General features: G+C 47.0%; 1 protein-coding gene across 3 annotated transcripts in view; it reads left to right on the top strand.

Moving 5' to 3' along the window:
* The window catches only part of LOC146205168 (protein BANP-like), an 82660-nt gene that overhangs the window by 7969 nt on the left and 48638 nt on the right, over positions 1-26053 (top strand). For all 3 annotated transcript variants that reach the window (XM_084589851.1, XM_084589852.1, XM_084589853.1), the window contains exons 3-4: positions 4179-4357; positions 6292-6470. In XM_084589851.1, coding sequence (XP_084445977.1) covers positions 4179-4357; positions 6292-6470 — 358 coding nt within the window. The remainder of the gene's footprint in view (positions 1-4178; positions 4358-6291; positions 6471-26053) is intronic.

Below are 26053 nucleotides of genomic sequence, written 5' to 3'. Positions count from 1 at the left end.
AAAAATGATTGTCGTCCAAAAAGGGGATGGTGTGAGTTGACAGTTGAATTCTTCCAGAGAAAAAAGAAGCCTTCGTGAGATACCACAGGGTACACAGTGATAAATTAGCTAAATCTGCCAGAAAAATCTCTCCATCTGTTGTTGCTAAAGTCAGGGGTGGAAGTGCTGCTTCCATTGCCCCATTCTGCTCCAAACGGCTTTTCCTGCGCCATCCTGCTCCAAAATGCATTATTGCACCAAAACTGCTTCAGACTAGCTGCCTTGATGTTCTGCCATCAAATTTAGCAGAACACTGGAACAATGTCGCAGCCGGAGAGGCCGACGTTAGCAAGGTCCTGACGGACAACAGCCTGTATCATGGCCACGGTGTCGGGCAGTGGAGACGTGAGGAGTGCAGAAGCTAAGGCCTCGAGTTCTCGCCTGACGATCCTAGTCACATTTGTCGGATGAGAAGGCGGTTGCATAGGTAGCCAGGTCATCGCAGGCTGATGTAGCCGCCATGTTCGGAAGGCGCTCAAAGCGATGTACGAGATGTCGTTTAGCCTGCTCGAATTTTCGGCAGACTTGAAGCACCGAGTCGACGGTAGAGCAATCCATGCAGAAAAGGATGTTGAACGCGTCATCTGCGATACCCTTGAAGGTGTGTCCTACCTTTTCACTTTCCAGCATGGTTCGCCTTGCGACACAATGCGAGCACGTCTTGAATGTAGCAAGGTAGGACTCCGTGGGGGATTGGGCGTGAGATGAAAGTTCGATTTTGGCTGCGAGAGCCCATGCAATGGGCTTCCTGAACAAGTCCTGAAGCTTTTGCTTGCAAATTTCTCAGGTCACGAGCTCTTGTTCATGATTTTAGAACCACGTGCGAGCTGTTCCCTCCAAATAGAAAATGAGATTAGCCAGCATGATGGTCGCGTCCCAGTGATTGTTCCTGCTGCAGTGCTCGTACTCATCCAGCCAATCGTCAACATCTGTCTTGTCTTCGCCATTAAAGATGGGAGGGTGGCGGATTTTCGTGAGGACGAGTGGCTGAGTGGATGTTGCCGCAGTGGTAGGGGCTGCCTCAGAGATCATAGTGGCCCTTGTTGGCGTTGTGATCCCAGGTAGGTGGCGGCCACTGTGCAAATTCAGCTTTTGGCTGCTTAAATGGACTTATCTGTGCACACGGCACGGGGATCTTTGATCACCTTCACCAAGATTATACGTGGCAAGGTTAGTCCACGAAGCACAGCAGCTGATGACACAGCACACAACACACAGAAACACAGCAGCGCCAACTTTCTCCTAGCACCAGCCATTGCCGTCACTTCGTCTTCAGTCTCTATTATCGATCGTCGTCTTCTGCCTTCTGCAATGACATATATGTAACAATATGTTTCAATCTAGATAGTTCCTTTTTTGGGCAACTTTTTCTTGAAGAGGCAACATAGAGAACACTGCAATCGATGACGAGACTGTAATGCACAAAGGGCTCATGTAAGGAAAACTATTTTGGAATTGATCTTGGGATTCACGCAAATGAACTCATGCGAGTTAATAAACTCTAGAGTTATGGGGTCATAACTACGCACAGCCGGCGGGGTAGGCGAGCTACCGTACCAACTGCACGCCGCCGTTACTCGTATGCGACACGTGTCCCCAACCCGTCACGCTTCGCAGCCATGGCAGGTCCGGACGAAATAGGCAACGAACTGGGCACGCTAGGTAACAATTTATTAACTCTAACGCAGATCAACAACACACTGTGGAAGAATGTTCTATCCAATAACATAAGAGTTTGGGTGGCTCACCTGGTCGTCGTAGTCGTCCACCGGTAGGGAGGATAAGGTTATCCGTCCAGGGTCTCCGGGTGCAGGCGAGGCAAGAAGGCTTTCCTCCCTCGGGCACCGCGGTTTTATCCCTCTCGGTATTGTATACCGAGAAGTAATCGGTTGCTTCTCGGAACCAGACGAGAGAAGCAAGTCGTTCCTCCTCTCGTTTGGAATGTTACCCCTCCCTAGGTTACCAGCCGATGCTGTGGTGTCGCAGCATTGTAAGGGGGGTGAGGGAAACGCTAAGTGACTTCTCCCCCACCCTCTCCTGGCGAGCGCGCGTGTCTCGTGACTCGGCTGCGCTCATCGCTGGTTAGAAAGGACAGTGGGATATACGTGTACCCCCACAGAGTTGACCTGAAGCATCACTGTTTTTAATGGGGAAAGAAGACTATGCAGCTCCTAGTTGAATAAATCCCAGTGTCCAGAATGTTTGTAGCATAAGAATCAGTGAAACACTTTAAGAAAACAGCCTAAAATTATTGGCTAATGCGTGGCATATCCTGCTTGCTTGTGCAGTAGCAGCTTGTGCAGTTATGATAAATAATAAAGACAGCGATTGGAGACAGCAGCAGGTGGCCTCCTGCTCCTTCGGCTGGGATGAAAATTCAGAGTGGTATTGCAAGTGGAACCACTCGTAACAAAGTTTGTTGGAAACCACTTTAATGTAAGTGGTGCCACCCTAGAGTGCGTCCAGTTGGTGGCCTTCGCTGATTTTAGCAGAAGCCCCTTGTTGCAGAATATTAGTTGTTAAAGCCGTCGTTCTCGCTGCTTTGGTAGGCAACGGCTGTAGCACCCAGTTTTTCAACTCTCCTCTGTCTGCACATGGCAGTGGTAGTTGCTCAGCTGTAGTCAGTTGGGTGACAGCGCATTTTTTTTAATCCTTCCTTAATTCGCAAGGTCAATCTTATTGGTGTAGAAAGCAGTGAATGCAGCTGAGACAGTGTCATGCTTTCAATGCACACACAGCACTTTTGCAGGAGGCCACAAACATGCGGCGAGCCTAACAGTGGACGAATGCTTGTAGGATGCTGCCCGTAGCACAATGGATGTCGCTGTTGGTAGTTTTTTCTGAACGCCCTGATGCTGCTGTGCAGTCGCATATCTCTATTCCACTGCTTCACAGTTGGTGCATTGCCGCGCAAGTGAACGAGGCAGAGTTCAGTTGCGAATGTGAGCACGCTGCATTATAAAGCGTGCTGGGTGTGCTATATGTGGAGTATGAAGCAAGGCGAATGCTTTGTTGGCATTCTTGAAGCTAGGGATACTTGATTGTATAATTTTTGTGCATAGTTTTTATTGCTTTACCTACGTCGGTTTGCTGCTGAGCTACTTATTGTGAGGCCCTCTAATGCGTCTGCAAGTTTTAAGTGTTAAAAAGGTGAGCACGAAAGTTTTTCTTGACTTTGAGGTATTTGGTATGTTGCCAATGCAAAATGATTTGCACAGCAAGGTACAGAAGCAAACTTGTCAGACTATATATTTTTGACTAACACTTTACATGTACATTTGCCTTAAGATTGTTAAGATTATGCTTGCTTATTGTGTAAGCAAATGGATGAATAGCAAAATGTGCCCACATGCTGTGTTAACTTTTTTTTTTTCAGCTTGGTGGAAGAAGGCAGAAGGCATGGCTTTTAGTAGTACTGCTGTGTGTTTAGGAAAGGATTTTTGAAGTTTTGTGCATGATTTTGCCCATGCTTTGTTGCCAAAGTGCAGAGCAGGGGTCTCAAATACGTGGCTTGTGAGCTTCCTGCAGCCCGCGGAGGTGTATGATGCAGCCCATGGCTGAAAAAATTTGTCCTGTTCTAAAAGTGTGTGCCAGCTTCACGAGTCTGCCTTACCATAAGACTCGTTCTCCAATTAAAATTAACTAACAGGCCTCGTTCCTAGATGATAAAGTTCTTTGCGGAAATGAAAAGAAGTATTGCCTCCTTAATCTGTGTAAACATCGGTTGGTCATCAGCTGCTTCAAGAGCTAGGAGCCGGACAACCCGTCCTTTTTTATCTCCAAGCCTGCATTTTTTTCTTGTGAGGATAGCTGATGTTCGTGGGTACCTTTTCAGTAGTTCTCTCACCTAGACATGCTGAAGAGGTGCCAGTCTGGCATTTGGGCATAGTCTAGATAATGCCTTTTTTCTTCCTTGTGAAAAATGGAAAAGCATGTTCTTAGAACGAGATACTTTAGTGGATTTTTTACTTTTGAATTCCTTGTTTATAATTATCTCTTTTCTTGTTTTTGTCATTTTGCAGCTTCTGGCCCACGATTAAGACATTTTCTAAATGCATCTCACATAGCAATTTGAGACCCCTGCTGTAGAGCAGATATGCTGTTGAAAAACCGTACCTGCTAACAGCTGTGTATGACAGGCGCAGGAGACAGCCTACCGGGGCTTGTGCTGGTGGACCAGCTGGCGGAACAGGCAGATAGCTCGCCGCTTCGGCTGGTGCCTGTTGTGGGGGGCCAGTTTCTTCTGGCCAAAATGACTGGCTTGCCCCCAGATGAGGAGACAAGCCTTGCTAGCAGCACTCCCCAAGAAGACCTGGCGGTGGGTCTCTTGGCTGTCTGGCCTTATGAGGGCGAGTTGATGATGACACATCAATTCATCTAGTTTCAAAAACCTTGAAAGGATAGATTCTGCCATAGAGAGCAAGTAGTGAAGTTTGAATCAGTGTGAACTAATAGGACCAATAATACAGTGGAATGTTTAGCTAGTTGGTCTGCACACATGATTATTGCCTATTTAGCTGCATTTTTCATCATGTGTTAATATAGGACACTGATGTGTTCACCATGATGTTTTCTGTGAAGAATAAAAGTGGGTCAGAAAAAATAAGAAATGTAATTTTATTGTAGCCAGAACCTGAGGAAAACATCCATGTAAATCATGGCCAGGCAGATCAGGTCTGAGTAAAATCTTTTCCAAGGTTGATGGTGTAGTAATCAAGCATTGCACCTTTCTCAGCCAGGATTGGGTGTACTGTGGGCTATTGCAGTGTTCAGTATTCGACTACTTTATACTATAGACATTTACAGCACGAGAGCCACTATATTTGATCATATGATAACGCTACCATTGTCGGCCTTTCAGTTTAGAAAGCTTGCATACTTTACTGGCACTTGTCTGCAAAGCATCATTCTAGATCTCTCACAGCAGATTACGAACTAGCAGACAGCTGAGAGGCATTGTGTGAAATCATAGAGTATGTGTCAGTACTGGAATAAGTATGGCTTTACCACTGGGTCATTCTACGCCAACTGATCTAGACCTTGCACTTGATCATCTTCGGTTTATCTTTAAAAAAATGTTTTTTTTTTTTTTGTTTTTTTTGAGCCGTGGCTGAAATCTGAAGTTTGCGGGTGCTAGCACAACCTCGTCACAGGAAAAAAACCTCATGAAAACAAATGCAGAACTATGAAACTTTTTTGTACAAATAAAGTATGTTGCTTTCATATGCAGAACATTTATCCAAAATTTGATTTATTTTTGTTTCAGTATAAGCCACAGTAGTCATTTCAGTTATTTTGTAAGTTGTGCAGAAGACAAAAAAGGGTATAATATATATCGGAGGTAAAACAACGTAAGGTCTGCAAAAAAAAATTCCTAAATTTCAGAAAATTTGCTTTTTGAGGTATACTCAGCAGTCCATTGCACAGTGAGGTGGTTCTCATAAAAATATGATTGTATGATTGTTAGCAAATTGCATAGTACTATTAAATAACATTTATTTTTTAAAGTATAATTGGAGTATATTTTGTTTAAAGCGAGAAAATGATTTACACGTTGAGTCCGCATTCAATCATGGCGTTGCTCCGTGCTTGCTGTTCACTGCAGCACACTTCCTGCTGGCTGTAAATATACACAGGGCTAGCACTCCACTGCTTGAATACAAAGGTGCGCTAAGTGTGGGCACTCTTTGCTTCGACAACAGAGAAATCTGCTAAAGGGCACTGGTACAAAAAATAAAAATTAAGCAGCAGCATGATGGTAAAAAGACCAGGATACCCTGTACAGTAACCGAAAATGCAGATTAAGGCTACTGTGGCGATGGTCCTCATTCCGCATCTGCGTGGAGGACCATCAAATGTGCCGCTTTTGGTCCAAGCTCAAACAGAATGACTAGTTGTCCTCAATGTAAGCAGTGCAGAGCTGCCTTTCGGCCAGAAAGCACACTTTGTGTTCTGTAGCAAGTGTCTTTATTGGAATCTTTTTGTAGTTGAGTAGTCAGATTTAAAAATATTCTGTGATTATGTGTCATGTTGCATCTCAGCGATACATAGTCTGACTTTTTAAAAGGGAAATATATGGAGCATTAAAGCATCATGCAGCGGTGCCTTGATGTCGGCTCTATGGTTCACTGCAGTGGAAAGCAAGCATGGAGCAACGCTGTGGTTGAACGCAAGAATGTAATGTAGGCAGTAGATATGTAGATATATATTATAGCTCATTTTGAAATGATTGTACATGTGTGGACATTTCAGGCACAACTTTCGGAGCTACAGGCGGAGCTATGTGAGAGGTTGGATGGTCTCTGCAACAAGATAAGCACTGTTGAAGCTCGCTGCACTGCAGTTGGTGACAAGATCCTCAGTCTGACAACAATGCTGCAAACACCATCACCTGTCGCATGCAGCATTAGCGCTACCTCATCTGACACAAGGTGAGAGGAATGTAATTGGTTGTGTAACATGCAAGCATGTGGGTCATTGCAGTGCAGTGGGTCATTTATACCAGCTGGCCTTAGGCTGTGACATGCGTAATAGTTCCATTGTGTTTGCATGCATGTACTCTGCAGCAGGGTTTCCCACAACTGAATGATAAAAAAGGGTAATGGCTGATAGCACACAGTGTGGAGTGGAGTGCCAAATTCCAGCCATTAAATTTTCAGCTCATGGCAGGAGTTTTCGTAGATCTCCATACATTTCGCAAAAAAGCTTTTGAGCTTTTATTTTACTTTATTTTACTTTATTTGTGAATACTGCAGTCTCATATTTTGGATTAGCAGGGTGAGAGCAAAACAAAATATCAGATGCAATAGAATGGCAAAGCATAAATAAAGAGGGACATGTTAAAGCAAAATAAACGAGGTCATGTTAAAGGAAAAGGAAAATATCCATATTATGCGACATTATCAAGGAAGGGAAACAAAAACTAAGTGCTGATTGCCAAACTTTAAGGCCCTCCAATATTGTTTTAATCAGTTATCTTTCTTGGAAAAAATTATAACAGTTGTTGTACGGCTGAAATGGAGTTAATATTGAAGCATGCCTTTGTTTAGTAACAAATCTGGTTGAGAAAGAGGTGACGTCTGAAAGGTCAGTTTAATAGTGCTCTTTAGGTTTGGTTTGGTTTGGTTTTGTTTTGTTTTGTTTTGTTTGTGGGGTTTAATGTCCCAAAGCGACTTGGGCTATGAGCGACGGCGTAGTAGAGGGCCCAGGAAATTTCAACGACTTTGGGTTCCTTTAACCCCTTAACCGTTTCGGACGACCGTTTCTGCGCTCGTCCTTGCCAAGCCGTCCCCAAACCGTTTTGGACGACTATAGCTTGTCCTCGCTGAATAGGTTCTTCCCTTCAGAGTTTCGGACGAGCAGCGCTCGTTTGTGGCTTAGATGGCTTTTGCTGACAGATGGCAGCACTGACCTGCTAATTTCGTTTTTTTTCTACCACATAAACGTCTCTATCGTATGGCAACATGGGTTTTAAAAATGGCATCCGGCAAAGGCGGCCCGTGCATTGCTGGCCCGTCTTCTCGGAAACGACGCTTTTCTTCGTCCTCATCTTCTTCGGACGATCACCATAACTCAGTGAAAGAGTTAAGAAATTGTTGGCTGTGGTCATTTTTTAATTTTTATTGCTCATTACCAGGAGGAAGTTGGTTTTCCGTATTGTGAGAAATAATAAAGTTCAATATACTAATTTGACTTCGTGTTTGCTTCAAATATTTTTTAAAGATCGAATGCATGCTTTTTATTGCAATAATAACCGAAATTAGGAATAAAAAAAATAAGCAGTTTTGTTAAGAAATTCGTTGATATAACAAAACGGTTAACGTGCCCTGACATCGCACAGCACATAGGTACCTTGCTTCTCGCCTCCACTGTAAAGCGACCACCACAGCTGGGTTTCAATCCCACATCCTTGGGCACATAGTCGAGAGCCCTGGCAAAACCGTGGTGAGGCTAATAGTGCTCTTTAATTAACTATGTAACTTAAGCCTGCTGACATTTCTTTCCTTATTAATGGCAAGTTAGCTCTTGTTAATAAGCCACTGACTTAGGTTTGCCTAAAGCTGTTATGAATAAACCTTACCCCTTTTCTCTGCATATTTTCTACATTACAAGAAAATACCTTATAATGTTAGTTATCTTATCGGGTTCCAGGTAATGGAAGCATAATCTAAGGCAGGGAGAACAATGTTTGTAAGCAGGATGACAAGCTGAAGGAGTATAGGAAATTCCAGAGCATGGCTCAGAAAGAGCAGCTAGATTAGATTCTAATAGCCGTTACACAGTCTATATGTTTAGTCCAGCTAAGGTCACTGGTGATAGGTGGTATTTATAAGTAAAGCACCTTCTGCAGTGGAAAATTTTAAATTCCGTGGATTTAGAACAAAGATTCCACAAAATCCTGCAGGAGACATCAACTTATGCTTCAGAATGCAGCACACAATATGTTCAGAACTGTTAGTGTGGATTCCTTTTTTTTTTTTTTCCAAGCTTTTCAGGGTAGCTAAAGAGGCTTGTGCCACCAGGCCCAGGTGTTGCCGGGACAAGCCAGCTTCTTAACAAATTTGGGTGCAAGCATGCGGCTGTATTGCAAGTGCGAAGAATGTGGCTAGGGTGTAGAAAGAAGGCAGTACAGGTGGTTAAAGAGAGAGAGCACTGACAAAATTGGGTGGAGTAAGAAAAGCAAAGGCAGGAAACGTGTGCAGGGATGGGTCGCTGGAAACAGAGTAGTGGGGTGGTGATAGCAGCTGCAGCTGTATGGGAGGCTGCATGCATTGAAGTATCAGAAGTTTAGCTTCACTCGATTGTGGTGTGAGCGTTGCCTCTTAATAACCTATCCATTCCTTCCATGTTTTTTTGTGTCATTTGCATTTTCTTGCTAGGTACTCTGCTGTGGTTGGCCTGCCTGAACATTTTGAGATTGGATTACAATAGTAATAATATTTATTTATGCCTGAATAGTTTGAAATTTATTGCAATAGTAAAATTTATTTGGGCCTGAACAGTTGCATTACAATAGTAATACAGTCGGACCTCATTATAACAAAGTAGTACAGGCACGAAAATTTTTTTCGTTATATCCGATATAAAAGTGCGCACCCAAATTTCTGTAAATAAGCTTGCTAATAAAATGAAACAAGATGCTTACTAATATTATTCATATTTACTAATAACACAAAGATGTGAAAACACAATTTTTTAATTAAGAGCTTACTATAAACATGAAATCTCGCTTTTTGTTTCTTGTTGGAGAGCAAAAATGAATACTAGGAAGGGATGTTGCTTCCGCACACAATTTGCACAACGAAGCCAACAGACTCGGGGAGTGTAGCGCACGCGCGCGGCTAGGTTGCAGTGGCAAGGGCATGGCAGGGATTCACTCCATGACGAGGCAGTGGTGATGACATGACATGCCTGGCAGCTATCGCATGGCCGGACTCAAGCAGCGGCGATGACGGCGACGCTCAAGTCCGGCCATAGCTGTTCATGACCTATGAGATCACCGCGCGCAGAAGTGTGATCTCGGGAGCCATGGGCCGTTGGTGCTGGTTTTTGTCGCCGCCGCTAGATGACGCTGCACGCAAACGTGCGGGTGATTTAAACGCACTTCTGTGGCGGGCGATTCTATTCATTTAAAAATTGCACTTCTTGATGTCTTTTCTGGCTACTTCATGCATATTTTGCTGTTTTAATGCAAAAGAACTGCTTCGTTATAACCAATCTAGCATCAGATTTTTAAATTTTTGTTTTGTTATACAGAAAGAGCTCCCATAGAAATAAACCATAGACCAACCAAACTTTTATTTTAGTTTGTTTTATCCGATAATTCGCTATATCCGTGTTGTTATAGCGAGGTTTGACTGTAATATTTATTTAAATTTTCTGCGAGTCCTCAAGCTACCCCCACATGTTGTATTCGTAGAGATAAGTTATCAAGGGCAGTTTTTTTTACCAGACTGCCTTTCCTACTGATGACTGCCTTTCCTACGATGTGTTGCCCCTCGGCAGAGGCAACACACCACTTTGGCCCACGCTTCCCATAGACGGCACCTCCGGGCTAACCCACCCGGGGGAAATCGGCAGTCACCTTTTCCTGTCCTCCCCTCCATCTTTCACTTTCCTATTTTCTTTCTTACAACTGTCCTGTCTTCTCTTACCTTCTTCATTTCTTCCGCCCCGCCGGGGTGGCGCAGTGGTTACGGCGCTCGACTACTGTTCCCAATTACGCGGGATCGAATCCCGGCCTCGGCGGCCGCTTTTCGATGGAGGCGAAAAGCAAGGCGCCCATGTGTTGTGAGATGTCAGTGCACGTCAAAGAACCTCAGGTGGCCAAAATTTCCTTCATTACGGCGTCTCTCATAGCCTGAGTTGCTTTGAGACGTTAAACCCCACAAACCAAACCATCATTTCTTCCTACTTCCAGGCGGCAAGGGTTAACCTCGTGTGGCTAGCTACCCTGAGTTATGGCATATTAGGTTATAGTTACGATGTACAGCTGGCGTGGGCAGGACTTGCCAGTTCCTGTCCCACCCCCTCGTTGGGCTCCATGGTGGGTGGCTGACACAGCATCCGAACAGTATACTTTTTTTATGGCATCTAAACTCCTTAATCCCGATCATCCTCCTAAAAGGGGGCGCACCGAGACCAACCGTCTTTTTCTCATAGAATCTCACTAACTTCTCTCGTTTCCACGTGGTCCATAGTGACCACGAGGAAATAACTGTGCAACTTGTGTCTCCGTTTGTAGTTTCAAGGACTTTGAGGCTGTAGGCCAGGAATACAAAATAAAGAAGCTTGGAAATGGCGACCTACTGTTGAAATTGATTTATAATCACCAGCATCAAAAGCTAAGTTCAGTTAAATCTTTTGGAGAAATACCAGTTATAATAAGTCTGCACCGGTCACTAAACACAGTTCGGGGAGTCATTTCTGATGATGGCCTTAGGTACATGAGCAAACAAGAACTCCTTGAAGGCCTGAAAGAACAAAATGCCACAGATGTTTACCTGATAAAGATCAGATGAGACAACAAAGAGATACAAACAAAGCACATTGTACTCACCTTTGCTGCAAGCACTCTCCCAGAATCTGCTGAAGTAGACTACACAAAGATAAAACTGAGGCCCTGCATCCTGAACCCACGTAGATGCTGTAACTGCCAACAGTATGGCCACAGCTCACAGAGCTGCCGTGGCCAACTCACCTGTGCCAAATGTGCTTCCCACAATCACCCCATAGATAATTGTGATGTTGAGCCACACCTTTGTACAAACTGTCAAGGAAATCATCCTGCTTACTCGCGGTCATGCCCAGCATGGAAAAAAGAAAAGGAAGTAATTACTCTGAAAGTCACGGAAAATATAACTTACGGGGAAGCACGGAAGAGGCTTTCATTGCCAGAAAAGCCTTCTTACTGTGCTGTGACAGAGCAGGGCGCGGAGTCACAGCGGTTATTGGCGCCTGCCCATGTAGCACACAGTGAGGCCGGGGCAGCGCCATCTGCGCCCTGTGTGGAGACAGCTGGCGCTGCTCCACCGCCCACAAAACAGGCTGCGCAGACCTCCAGGTTGTGGGGATTCATAATCCCCTGCCCCCATTATAAAGGGCTGCGCGTAGTTACCACGCGTGATTACGTGCGCTCTTGGGGAGGACCGCGAGGAGAGGGCACACTGGCCACCCTCCCATCCTCCCAGGCTCCCGCGGCGACACCGCACGGGTTTCCTTCTTTCCTACCGGATACCCAGGAAACCTCCTCTCCCCGAGCCGAGGTGAGATGCGCGTCTGTCGCAACTCCCTCGGCGTCTTTTGACGGTTGGGCGTGCACACGCACGGTTCAGCATTGCCGTCGGGAGACCGCCGCCTTCACCCTCTGCTCCCGGTCCAGCGCGCACTGACTGCCGCGGGCCGTGAGCACGAAGCCGCACGCAGGTGAGCAGTACCTCTCCCTCCTCGTGCGTGCTTCTCCCTTAGGTGGTTCTATTTCACCCCCGTACGCGGCTTTCGCTCGCTACACGGCGGTTGTTCTTTAGTGTGTTTTCCTTTGCCGTGTACTCGAGCACAATAAACTGTTAGAGTACGAACTCGGTTTCTGTCCCCTCTGGCTCGAACCCGCCGCAGTAGCGACTTCTCGCACCGCGGGTTGGGGGTCACAGCTCTGTCTGCTAGGGCTGCACGTCGGGGCTAGAAGGCGACTGTAGCGTCTAGTCCCCTCGTGGCGCATTCTTGCGGGAGTAACACCCCCATATCTTGGCGCCCCACGTTGGGCGCCATAATATGGGGGTTACCATTCTCGTAGAGAAGAGAGAATGCGCCACGGGGGGGCTAGACGCAGGAGTCGCCTTCTAGCCCCAACGTGCCAGCCCTAGCAGACAGAGCTGTGACCCCCAACCCGCGGTGCGAGAAATCGCCACTGCGGCGGGTTCGGGCCAGAGGGGACAAACACCGAGTTGCGTACTCGAACAAGAGTTTATTGCACTGCTCGAGTACACGGCAAGAGAATAGCAATTAAGAACAACCACCGTGTAGCGAGCGAAAGCCGCGTACGGGGGTGAAATAAAAACCACCTAATAGGGAAGCGCGTCAAGTAGGTGAGAGGAAGTGTCTGCTCACCTGACACAGCTTCTCGCTCACATCCCGTTGCGGTGCCTACGGTCAGTGTGCGATTCTCGGTGACGGCGGTGGTCTCCTCGGCGGAAATCATGTACCGCGCGCGTGCGCGCCCATTCGCCGAAGACCCCAAGCGAGTTGCTACAGTCGCGCTCCTCGACACGGAACGGGAGAGGAGGTCTCCCGGTTACGCCGGCAGGAAAGAGGGAAGCCCGCGGCAGCGTCGCCGCAGTCCCGGGAGGCGGCGGGGGGTGGCCAGCGTGCCCTCTCCTCCGCCAACCTCTCTGCCAGCGCGCGAAATCACGCGTGTTAATTACGCGCGGGCGTTATAATGGAGGAAGGGGATTGTGAATCCCCACATCCCCCCCTCCTTAAAACCGCCGTATCACCTTTTCCGAAGTGGGGGGGGGGGGGGGGCTGTTGGTTCTACTCTCCCATCAACTCCGCGAAATCTATCAGCGGGTCCGCCGATGATGTCGTCGAGGACGATGATGGGGTCCATTCTGGAGCACTCGGGGACAGTCGGGACCGACCCGGCCGCGCGGGGGAAAGGCCACCAGGAACGCCGCTGCAGGCAGGCTCCTCCGCTGCTCCGGTGACGCTCAACTGGCTCGGCCCCGGCAGCGGTGACGCCGACGCCCCAGGACCGGTGCGAGCGATCGCCAGCAACCACTGCGCGTACGCCGGGTCCTCGGCGAGCCGACGCATCATCTCCGCCGCCGCGGGGCCGAGTTGTGACGCGAATGATGACGGCGGCGCAGCAGGCTCCGCCCGGTTCCTCTCGTCCCAGCCGCGGTGAAGTCTGGAGCCACGGTGATTTGCGCGGGACAACACCAGGCCTCCGCATACACAGAACACGGAGCCGGGCGCCGGAGGCAGAGAGGCGCCGTTAGCGCGGCGATCTTCATCTTCCACGGTCCGGCCCTGGAACATGCTCAGCAGCTTGTGGTCGCTTTTGCTGCGGGGCGCTCGTACTTGCACTCTCCAGGGCCGGTCCGAGAAATAACTCACCGGCGCCTCCGTGCCCCTCTGGTGTGTCCATGTTGCGACAGTGCGGGTCTCCGGCGCGGCGACCGCCGTCGCAGTACCGGAGCGGCCCGAGCGTCCCCCAGCATTGAGGGTAGTCGTTCCCGGGCGGGCGCTCTTCTTCGGGGGGCCTCCCGGTGTTCCGTGCTCCGGATAATAGCGCCTCTTTGGAGCGGGTCCCGTACTGGCCGGGCGGTGGCAATCACTGCGTCCTTGCCCCTTATGGCCGATGGAATTGGGCTTTTGGGCCTGCATCTCTTATGGGTTTAAGTCGAGCAGTTAAAAGTTACCTCCGCTTTGCCTAACGGTCTCGTGACAAGTGCGCTGTCCGCGGGGCACATGGAGGCAGCTGGTATTGTTGCCCGTGCGGGGCGCTCGAACACAGCTGGTAATGCTGTGAGCGCGATGGATTCCTATCTGCTTGACTCTGACGGCGTCCTGCTGAGATACTTTCCCTCCGAGAAGGATACCCACGAGTCCTTCAAGGTGGTGATCCCACGCACGCTGAGAAAGGCGTTGTTACGCTACTTTCATGACACGTGCATCGCTGGGCATGCGAGCGGCCCTAAGACTTTTCTTAAGTTGTGTCGCTTCGCTACCTGGCCTGGCATGAAGCGGGAGGTGATTCGCTACACCCGCTCGTGCGACGTGTGCCAAAGGGTTAAGCCACGTGGTGGACGCACACCTGGGCTTATGCAGCCGATCAATAGCCAGGCTCCCTGGCAGATTGCGGCTTGTGACGTCATGGGACCCTATCCCAGGACCCCGAGCGGGAACCACTTTCTGCTCGTTGTCACAGACCATTTCAGCAAATGGGTGGAGCTTTTCCCACTGAGAAAGCTGACGGCACGCGTAATCATGGGGAAGCTGGTTGAGGTGTTTACACGGTTTGGCTACCCCGAGCAGTTGATAACGGACAATGCGTCGTACTTCACTGCTAAGCTGTTCGTGGACTCCTGTGTTGCCCTCGGCATTAAGCACAAGAGAACAACCACGTACCACGCCCAGGCGAATCCCACGGAACGCGTGAACCGCAACATCAAGCACATGCTAGTTGCATTTGCGGAGACGCACAGTGACTGGGATACCCGTCTCCCCGAGATTGGGTTTGCTCTCAGATCAACCGTGAATCGCTCAACTGGGTACACACCTGCCGCCCTCAACCTCGGCAGGGAGCTGTCGAACCCCGTAGACCGTACTCTACAGGTTCGTAGCAACAACCCGAACGCTCGATCGGCACGCGCCGACTACGCGACCGGGCTGCGCGCGAAGATGACGGAGGCTTTGGACAAAGCACGACGGAATCTGAGCACTGCTCGTGCAGAGCAGAAAGCGCAGTATGACCGCTCTCACCGAGAAATTCACTACAAACCGGGTGATCTCGTGTTGAGGCGCAGTCATGTCCTGAGCGACGCCAGTAAGAAGTTCTCCGCTTCTCTGGCGCCGAAATGGTCAGGACCGTACCGAGTTTGGCAGAAGGTCTCTTCGCTCGTGTACAGGCTGGCGGACTTGAAGTTAAGACCGACCGGCGGACCGGTGCATGTCTGTGATCTCAAACCCTACGTTGACAGAGGGAATGAGTGGCCCGAGGAGGACGCACTCCCTCGCCAGCAGGCAGCTGTACCGGGAGGCCGATGTCGTCGTTTGAACATCGCGCCTCGTTACAACTTGCGCCCACGGCAGACGTAACTCTGACCAACGCGCAGGGAGTAATTTCTCGTGCTGAACACGGGCGCGACGCCCTGTCGATATTCAGTACATTTTGCTTCCAGAGCAAGCACGCGCTTTCTCTTTGGAAAAGACTGAGTGGGGTTAGATTAAAAAAAAAAAAAAAGGGAGAGGAATACCGTAAACGAAAAAAAAAAAAAATGTAACAAGGAAAAAGACAGTCTTGCAGCCAGCCAGGAGGGGAGCCGGCGGAGGCCACGACGACCGTTGCAGCATCGAGGAGCAGGCCGTCCAAGGAGTGGCGTTCCCGCAACCAGAGCCTGCTGTCACCGTCAACCGGGCCAAGACAAACGGTTTCCGGTCGGCTACAGAGCGAGCCAGCCGGAGTTCGTGGAACAGGCCCCTGCGTCCAGCACGACGAAAGCTGCAGCAAAGAGCCCGCCTCGGCGCCGTTCGGTGCTCGCGGCCGTGACTTCACCAGCGGGAGCAGTTTGGCGCCCCGCTGCCCTCGCCATCGGCGGCGTCAACGACGGAGGGAAAAGAGGCCGACCGGGAGCGAGCGGACGACCCGCTGAGGGGGGCCTGCAGCATGCTACGCAACGCGAAGACGCAGTTCCTAACCGTTCCCCGGCAGGCTGCCTTGGCTGACCGACGATGAATGCAGTAGCAGGCCTGCAGCCATCGACACTTCCAAGCCTGGCCGAGTGACGGTGAAGAAGCGGGACCTGCGGCCGCCGCACGTGTGTCCCCAGCTCCAAGGTCGTCTCCTGTGGTCGTCGGCCTTGCCTCCCCCTCCGACACCCGTGGCTGTGAGCTGTCTGCAACTCTTTATATATTGGCGCTTTTCTTTAAACGGGTTTAAAAGTTACACGGCGTCTAGCCGGCCCCACTCAGTATATCTCTGGGTGAACGCGGTTACTTTTAGCCGTACGGCGGTTTTAAGGAGGGGGGGATGTGGGGATTCATAATCCCCTGCCCCCATTATAAAGGGCTGCGCGTAGTTACCACGCGTGATTACGTGCGCTCTTGGGGAGGACCGCGAGGAGAGGGCACACTGGCCACCCTCCCATCCTCCCAGGCTCCCGCGGCGACACCGCACGGGTTTCCTTCTTTCCTACCGGATACCCAGGAAACCTCCTCTCCCCGAGCCGAGGTGAGATGCGCGTCTGTCGCAACTCCCTCGGCGTCTTTTGACGGTTGGGCGTGCACACGCACGGTTCAGCATTGCCGTCGGGAGACCGCCGCCTTCACCCTCTGCTCCCGGTCCAGCGCGCACTGACTGCCGCGGGCCGTGAGCACGAAGCCGCACGCAGGTGAGCAGTACCTCTCCCTCCTCGTGCGTGCTTCTCCCTTAGGTGGTTCTATTTCACCCCCGTACGCGGCTTTCGCTCGCTACACGGCGGTTGTTCTTTAGTGTGTTTTCCTTTGCCGTGTACTCGAGCACAATAAACTGTTAGAGTACGAACTCGGTTTCTGTCCCCTCTGGCTCGAACCCGCCGCAGTAGCGACTTCTCGCACCGCGGGTTGGGGGTCACAGCTCTGTCTGCTAGGGCTGCACGTCGGGGCTAGAAGGCGACTGTAGCGTCTAGTCCCCTCGTGGCGCATTCTTGCGGGAGTAACACCCCCATAAGGTCAGCTGGCTCCAAGGCCTTGGCCCATGAGGCAAAGTCTAAAACAGATAAGCCTGTGCCTTCTGCACAGTTCTCCACCGCGTCTGAGGATGCGATGGACACAACTTCTTCACCCTCGCTGCCTAGGCGGCAAAGCTCCCTTGAGAGAAGAAAAAGGGAGAAAGTTCCCATAACAGGTCCAAAAGACCTACAATCTTAGGCTTTTAACTCTATCCCAACAATATTTTTAAACATGGCTTTTTTAATTCATTGGAATTGTTGAGGACTTTTAAATAATTACTGTGACTGAACAGACATCTTAAATTCATTTTCTCCTTTAGCGTTGTGTCTCCAAGCAACAAACTTGGGACCGCAAAAAAAAAAAAGAAAAAAAAAATATCACGTTTTTCATTGTGATCACAAGCAATCAGACAGGCTTTCTGGAGGTGCTGCCATCATAATTCAGAGCGGAGTAGCCACTCACGAGATTAGCCTTAAAACTAAATATGAAGCAGTTGCCGTCACCATCGTTGATTTTAAAACAATCACAGTATGCTCTATTTATATCGAACCACACTTAACAGTCACACTCCATGACATAGAAGCACTTCTAACGCAACTACCAGAGCCATACCTTTTAGTCAGGAATTTTAATGCCCACTCCTCCCTTTGGGGATGTGAACACACAGACACCAGAGGCAGGATTTTAGAAGATTTTATTCTCTGTAATAATGTCTGCCAGAGAAGCACACAGGGAAGCACACTTACTGCTCCCCGAGCAGTGGAAAAATGAGTTGTCTGGATTTGTCTTTTTGTTCACCTTCTGTTTTTACTATAATTTTAAATGGGATATCCTGGACAATCCACTTGGAAGCGATCATTTACCCATTATAATTAATCTAACATCCTCACCATCCATCATGTTAACCAAACCACGACGATGGACACTTCATTTAGCCGACTGGCAACTATTCCGCACTGAAGCAAACCTCGGAAAAGTCTTTTCAGATCACCTCGGCGTGGATGAGTTAAAAAGTTTACTGCTTGCATTATTGCTGCCGCACACTTGGCTATTCCTCAGGCGTCGGGAGTGGTACAGCGAAAACGCAAAGTTTGGTATACACGAGAATGCAAACAAGCAAAACAGAAACAGAATAAGGCATGGGGAGTATTCCGAAGATATCTAACACACGAAAATCCTATCAATTTCTAAAAGGCAAGAGCGAAGGCATGGCACACTCGCCGATGTGCCAAGAAAATGTCCTGTCAGAATTATGTGTCAATAAACAGCTCCACTACATCCAAAAAGATGTGGGAGCAAGTTCATAAACTAGACGGAAAATACTCCCCCTTTGCAATTCCTTTACTGACAACCCCTGGCTTACAAACGAGTATAGAGGAACAAGCAGACATATTAGGAAAACATTTTGCTGCAGTTTCAAGTTCTGCACACTATATACACATTCTTTTTTAAAGTACAAATCAATAGCTGAAAGACAAAAACTCCCAATGTCTGGTAGTGCAAACGAAACCTTTAATGCTAACATTACACTTGAAAAAATAAATAGAGTGCTGTTATCAGACAAAAAACTGCTCCAGGGCCCGATGAAGTTCATTATGAAATGTTAGCTCATTTATCTGAAACTTCAGTAGAAATACTATTGAAACTCTTTAATAAAATCTGGATATCCAGGAAAATTCCTGAGGCCTGAAAGAAAGCTATTATAGTGTCTCTGTTGAAGCCTGGGAAGTTACCAAACTTCCCAGGCAGTTATAGGTCAATAGCTCTGACGAGCTGTCTAGCGAAGTGCTTTGAAAGCATTCTAAATATAAAACTGATGTTTGTTCTCGAATGTCAAAAACTGCTGGACATTCACCAGGGCGGTTTCAAGAAAACATGATCCACTACTGATCACCTTGTCCGCCTCGAGAATACAGTTCGAGAAGCGTTTATTCATAAGCAAACTGCCTTGCTATCTTTTTTGACCTCGAAAAAGCCTACGACACGACGTGGAGGTTTGGGATCCTACGGGATTTGGGAGAGCTTGGAATTCACGGCAGGATGCTTAAGGGGAGATGCTACTCGAAGACACTTTTTCTTTAATATTTGACTTAGAGCTATGAAACTCTGGTTAATAATTCAGTTTTTTATGCTGATTTCAAATCTGCAATTAGGTTTATTGTAAGTTGCATAGTTTTTGTTCTGTTTAGTGACAGTGTGTAAAATATACATTCTTTTGCCCCCCTTCTTTGTCATACTAAACTTCCATAAACACACATCGTTGATGGCTCATTTTGATCCATATAAACTGCAGAGTGCCAAAAACTAATAATAAAGTACATATTAAGTATGCTAATGACATGAAAAATTTGAACCTGGCAAGTCTACATTGTCAAGACACCACCATGTGGTAATTATTTTTTTTTGTAAATATTTGATCAGTATTTATTTTTGAAAGAGATAATGGCACTCCTCATGCCTCAGAGAAAATGTGTGCAAAATTTCATTCAGATATGAGCATCAGAAGTACCAAAAACATGAAGGGCAAATACTGAAAATTGCCCAAAATTGCATTTTGAGAAAAATGCATTTGAAGTTAAAATTGCATGTTTATTTAAAAAAGAGAGCTTCAATTCCGATCAAACTTTGGAACAAAAGAAGAAAATTGTCCATAAAGCAGCCACTGGCACTAGAAACTTCCTGCAGCATATGTCGCTCCCTCGTGACCCTTGCGAGTGGACTCTGACATGCGCTTTTTTTCTTCAGTGTGCGGCGATTTGCGTCCGCTTCCGCAGTCAGCTTCAAGGACATTTGTTTCTGCATTGTTATTTCTCTGGATGTGCCAAGCTATGATGCATTGGCCTGTGGAGTCCAATAATTGAGGAAAATCGCACTAGCTGCTCATATCCAATTCCTATAAAACAGGCCGCCACAGCAGCTTTGACGTTGACGGCGAAGCTTTCATCCGAGCTCCCGCTGTCAATCTCTGCTCGCATCCTTGCACGCCATAACTCGCCGCAATCAGTATGTTGTGGAAAGCACACATTGCAGGCAAGCAGAGTTCTCACAGAGTAGCTCAAGAAACGAAGCGAGTCTGCGCTTTGCGGCCGGTTCCCGAATAATGGAAGTCCTGACATCGTATTACGGACCGCTCTATAATTGAGAGCGCTCTAAAACGCCCGCTCCTATTAGTCGCCGTCGCCATCTTGAAAAGTTGCGTCACGGGATGCTGCGATTGCGTCGCGGAGGCGAAAAAACAGATGACGTCGCGCACCTAATTATGCCCGTGGTTTTAGACTATTTTTGTAGAGCGCGATGAAACGGTCTAAAACGTTTTAGAGCGAGTTATAGAGCGAAAATGGCGGCGGCGTCCGCGGTGGAGTGGTGTGAGTGGTGGCTGCGGCGCTGAAGCGGCAACGCCGGCGCGAGCAACGACGAAGGGCGGTGTGTGAGAATGCGTTCTACTTGTTCGGCGAGTTGTTCCGACGCCTATTTCGACTTGAAAATGCGAAAGCGGAATGGTGGTGCGATGAATGCGCCGATGAACTGTGATGAAGCTCGCAGTCGACCGCTCTTGACGGTGCGGCTGTCATGCGTACTTCGATCATTTTTTTTTTTTTTTTTTGCCTCCGGAGGATTTCGTCTCCACAGGTAGTCGGCCTCTCATAACTGACGGTGAGCAAGTGCGTGCGTCAAATGGCTGAACTCAACTACTGCAAAGTTGGCGCTGAAGGGTGGTTGGGCTCCGCAGTGCGCCCAAAGCAAAAGGCGGAGGCGAAGGCGACATACAGTGCAAAACGAATGAAAACGAGCGAGGTTGGTAGTGTACGCTCAACCGCGCTGCTTTTCCCCGTGCTCGTTCTAACTGAAGCATTTGTGTGTGAGACGTTCGTGTGGACATAAAAGTTTATTTAGCCTGTGCTCCGCGATCGATCTTTTGTTTCTGTTTCCTAAAAAAAAAATAAACAAAGCCCCGATTACATTGCTTTCGGTACGATTTCTCCGCGCATTTAGGACCATCACACAGTACCTTGACATCAGACGATGCGCAAAAGCCGGCACTATAGCCGTGGAATCAGCTTTTACTGAAAATCGCCATTTTTACGGTTTGTTTACCTCTGCCAGCGCGCCCTTGCGGCAAAAGAAGCTACCCACGAGAGCGTTTAATTGCAAAACTGTAGCTGCTTCTTGATTTTTTTTATAACATTGAACTTTAAATGCGGCTTCTTGAAAATATAAAACTTTAGTTAATTTATTCACACGCTATATCTATAAAAAAGTTAGCAAACGGCTCCTTGACGTGCGAATAAACCTGTTGCCGTGAAAATAAGCGGTCCGGGGCGGCACCCTGGCGGTCATTGGTTGATTAAGATTTTCGTCACGCGTTGACGTCTCGCCGAGACGTCACGGCGTCGTCATTTTGACGTCACGCTCTATAACTTTAGAGCGCTGGCTTGGGCAAATCGCGCCACCCACAAGAACGTTCACCGCTGCCAAGTCAGTACATCGCAGGCTATTTCCTCACCTTAGAAATGCCCAATCTTTTTTTCCGAGGCACTCACACAATCTAACGCCGCTTCAAATTCCTCGGAGGCATCTGAAACGCTGGAGGGATCGGCGTCGGTTCCACTAGGCCTAACTGCCACAGGTCGAGTTGTCACTGGACGAGCCTTCTCTTTCGATTTTCGCCAACGTCCTCTATATTTGTGAACAGAACGGTATTTCACTCCTCGGTGACTGCGCTGGTTCAATTGTGCTTCATCCATGACGAAGATAAAGTTGCCGAACGATCGTCACTCGGAAACGCACCTCGACGTAGCATGGAGCCAGCAAGTGGGCTTCGCCACATGCGCGCGCGCGGCGGCCAATGGCGAGGCTCGATTCGTACCACGTGATTTAAAAACCAGTCGCAGCGCTTGAAAAACGCGACGTAGGCATGCTTTTTTTTATTATTGCTTGTGTTTTAGACGCCGGGCAACTGTGGTGATTGGGAGAATGCGGCTTGGCTGATCTCCTCACGTGATCCGCAACAGCGATCAACTGCGCTATGCCGACCGCGGGACGCTCGAAGATAGCATACTTTCGGTCATTTAACTGCCACCGTGCGCTCTTTAAACGTAATTTCAGCCCATTTCCTGTTTAAACTCAGCTTTGATTTTTATTTTCATGAAAGAGATATTAAACTTGACAAAACAAGTAAAAACAAAAAATCAGTCATTTTCGAAAAAACCCGCATTTTTCGACCTGCATCTCCCCTTAAATGTCTAACTGACTTTCTGCATAACTGATTTTTTCAAGTACGTCTTGATTCCATCCTTTCTAAAAACTTAACACAAGAAACTGGTGGGCTTCAAGGGTGCATTTTAAGTACTTCTCTTTTCATTGTAAAAATGAACTCTATAGCAAAGGTAATCCTGAAGTTCATTACGTACTCGGTTTATGTTGATGACTTGCACATTGCATGCACATCAGCCAGCGTAGCAACATGTGAAAGGCAGATACAGCTAACAGTAAATAAGCTGGCAGCATGGGCAGATAAAAATGGTTTCAGGTTTTCCACGCAAAAGTCAGTAGCCGTCCTTTTCATGAGGACTGCTCACTGACCCCATCATCTGCCTTAATGGAATTACACTACCAGTAAAACACGAACACAAATTCTTCGGTTTAACATTTGACAGAAAGCTCTTTTTCCTCCCCCATATAAATGCCCTAAAAAAGAAAGCATCTAAAGTTCTCAATATATTAAAGGTCCTCTCACGTAAACATTGGGGGTTTGACCGGATGTGCCTCTTGCATATCTACCGCTCTGTAGTGCGCTCTTGCCTCAAGTATGGTAGCATAGTGTATGGTTCAGCAGGACCTTCATATCTGGAGCGATTGGACCCTGTACATAATTCAGGTCTGTGTCTCTCAACCGGAGCCTACAGGACATCACCTATAAACAGTCTTTATGTGGAAACCAACGAGCCATCTTTTGAGGACAGAAGAACCATGCTAACATGTTCATATATTCTTAAGATCCGTTCACCACCAAAACATCTTTGCTACCCCATAGTTACAAAGTGCTCATCCAGAACCCTGTTTAACAACAAACCTCAAGCAATCAGACCATTAATTATTCGTTTTGAAAAGATATGCCAAGAATTAGACATACTTTATTCTCTTCCAAATATTGCCCGAAAACCCAGTCCACTACCCCCCTGGTACCATTTCTCCGCTATGCATGACTTTACATTGACACACTTCTGTAAGAAACAAACACCACATGAGCACATAGCACAAGAGTTCTAGCACAAGAGAACACATAGCACAAGGACAGATACAGAGATTACACAGCGTTCTATACAGATGGGTCTAAAACGGCATCTCACGTTGGGAGTGCTGTGGTACAAGAAAAATGGGAAAAAATAGTACAGTTACTGGAGTTCTTATCAATTTTCACAGCTGAATGTCACGCTCTTTCTTTGGCAGTAGAAAAAAATATTAAAGACAGGTTTTGAATATAGCATTATTTATACCGATTCTCTCAGCGTTATCAAAGCATTAAATCACAGAAATGCTACAGAACCTCTAATCGGAGACATCATTCATAATATAATAGACTTTTCCCACGCTGATGATCAGTCTATCCTTAACGAACTTTGGAAACTGGCTGACAATCTTCCTTGTAGTGATGCTGTGTCATTATGGCTATTGTTTAAAAGTACAGTTAAATACTGTATGAATGAATTCATTCCAGACCGAAAAATTAAACCCAAGCAAAAAAATCCTTGGATTAACCGAAGTATTATTCACTTAAAACGCAGGTTGAAGCGCGCAAAAAAGTGCAAATCTAGAAACTCTGAATTAATTCGCGAACTTCAAGCTCAGCTCTCGACTGAGTTCATATCCTCTAGGAAAAAGTACTTCTCTACGACGCTGCCAAATTTTATGAAGACTAATCCAGACAGGTTTTGGCGCTACCTTGGCACTGAAAATGTGGGAATTGGTCGAATATTAAAAAATTCTGAAATCATTACGGAACCAAGCAAAGTTGCTGATATTATGAACAATTATTTCCGCTCTGTGTTCTCTCCCAGAGATGAGACAGCTAACATGTTATTGCCATCCACTTCAGACCCAGACTTTATTACGTTTGAAGGGGTCTTGTCACTCGTACTAAACCTGAAAGAAAAATCGGCTTCAGGTCCAGATAATATTCCCAATTCCTTCCTTCGCCGCTATGCTGAACCATTGTCGCATATATTAGTATCCATTTTTAGCCTCTTGTTATGCACTGCTATTTTACCGGATGACTGGCGTATTGCTTGCGTTATAGTGGTTCACAAGAAAGGTGATCATCTCTTAATGGAAAACTACCGCCCTATATCCTTAATCTCTACGTGCTGTAAATTATTAGAGCATATCGTGTCTCACTTTCTTACAAATTTTCTAGAAAGTAACCATTTGCTGACTCCATTCCAACATGGATTTCGTAAAGGATTATCTACGTGTACCCAACTAGTAACAACAGTCCATGACATTGCTAAAGTTCCTGACTCAGCTGGCCAGGTCGATCTCATTTTTCTTGACTTTAGCATGGCTTTTGATCGGGTTCCTCATAGCAAACTTTTGACTAAACTTAATTTCGGTATTCCTTCCTTCATAATAAATTGGATCAATGCGTACCTCTCAAATCGTACCCAGTTTGTCGACATCAGAGGGCATTGTTCCAATACTTTACCGGTTTCACAGGGAGTTCCACAGGGAAGTGTTTTAGGGCCTATCCTTTTCCTAATCTACGTTAACGACATAATTACTCACATTCATCCCAATATTAACATCCGCCTCTTTGCAGATGATTGCCTTCTCTATAAACAAATAACCTGTGAACAAGACCAAAGAAATTTACTCGACAGCCTAACGAATATCAGTGAATGGTGTGTGGTATCGGGCATGACACTTAACTCCCAAAAAACAGTACTGCTCCGCGTCACAAATAAAAAGCATCCCTATATATTTTATGTTATCGATGGTCACCCTTTAAAGGAAGTAGATGAATACAAATACCTGGGAATTACAATTACTAACGCTCTTTCGTGGTCTAAGCATATAACAAACATTTGCGCATCTGCTACACGTAAACTCGGCTTTTTAAGACACAAGCTAAAACAGGCACCTTCTGACCTAAAACTTAAAGCCTACAAAGCATTTATCTTGCCGAAACTCGAGTATGCTTCAGTGGTTTGAGATCCCTTCTTCGTAAAAGACAAACAAAAGCTGGAAATGGTCCAAAGGTGCGCAGTTCGCTTCATATTTAATCAATATAGAGCTACTGATTCTATATCAAAGGTTCTATCTGATAATTACATCCCAACACTGGAAACTAGGCATAAAAATTATGCGACTTAAATTTTTATTTGCAATTTACAAAAAGTATCTGAACGTCAACTCACAAAATTATATTCAGCCATTTTTATCGTGCTCATCAAGACACAGACATGCCCATAATTTGCTCTCTTATACCGTGCGCACCAATTTGTTTAAATACCCCCTTTTTCCACGAACAATAATAGAGTGGAACAATCTGCCTGCAACCGTTTTTTCTTTGGAAAGTTTTGAATGTGGTGTAACAAACGCATTACAGTTGTGATGTTTTTTAATTTTCTGCTGTTTTTGCCCTTATTTACATGTCCTATTGTTGTGTAATGTTTTGTGCTCTTGTACGGCATTCATTTACTGGTCTGGATTTGCTGCTGTGTGATCCCTTTTATTTTTTCTTCTGTTAAATCAAGCGCCAGTTTCAAGTATGTTTTTTTTTTTTTTTTTGAAAAGCTGACCTGCATTGTTTCTGTATATTCCCACCTGCTTGGTCTTCCGAGACTGCAGTATTTTCAAATAAATAAATAAATACAAGTAACTAATCAATCTACTCTGCGTATCTCTTCAGAAAGATGTTAAGAATCTTGCATGGCTTCTTCACATCAAGTTTTAAAATCATGTTAGCATGTTTGCCTCAGCATGGTGGCTATGTGGTTACGGCACTCAGCTGTTGATCCTGAGGATGCAAGTTACAGTCCCAGTTACTGTGGCTGCGTTTTGATGGAGGCGAAACCCAAGGGGCTGT

This window comes from Amblyomma maculatum, chromosome 1 (genome assembly GCF_055883805.1).
Source record: "Amblyomma maculatum isolate TAMU_Amacu chromosome 1, ASM5588380v1, whole genome shotgun sequence".
In the NCBI taxonomy this organism is placed as follows: Eukaryota; Metazoa; Arthropoda; class Arachnida; order Ixodida; family Ixodidae; genus Amblyomma; species Amblyomma maculatum.
This window is presented reverse-complemented; position numbering and strand designations above follow the sequence as displayed.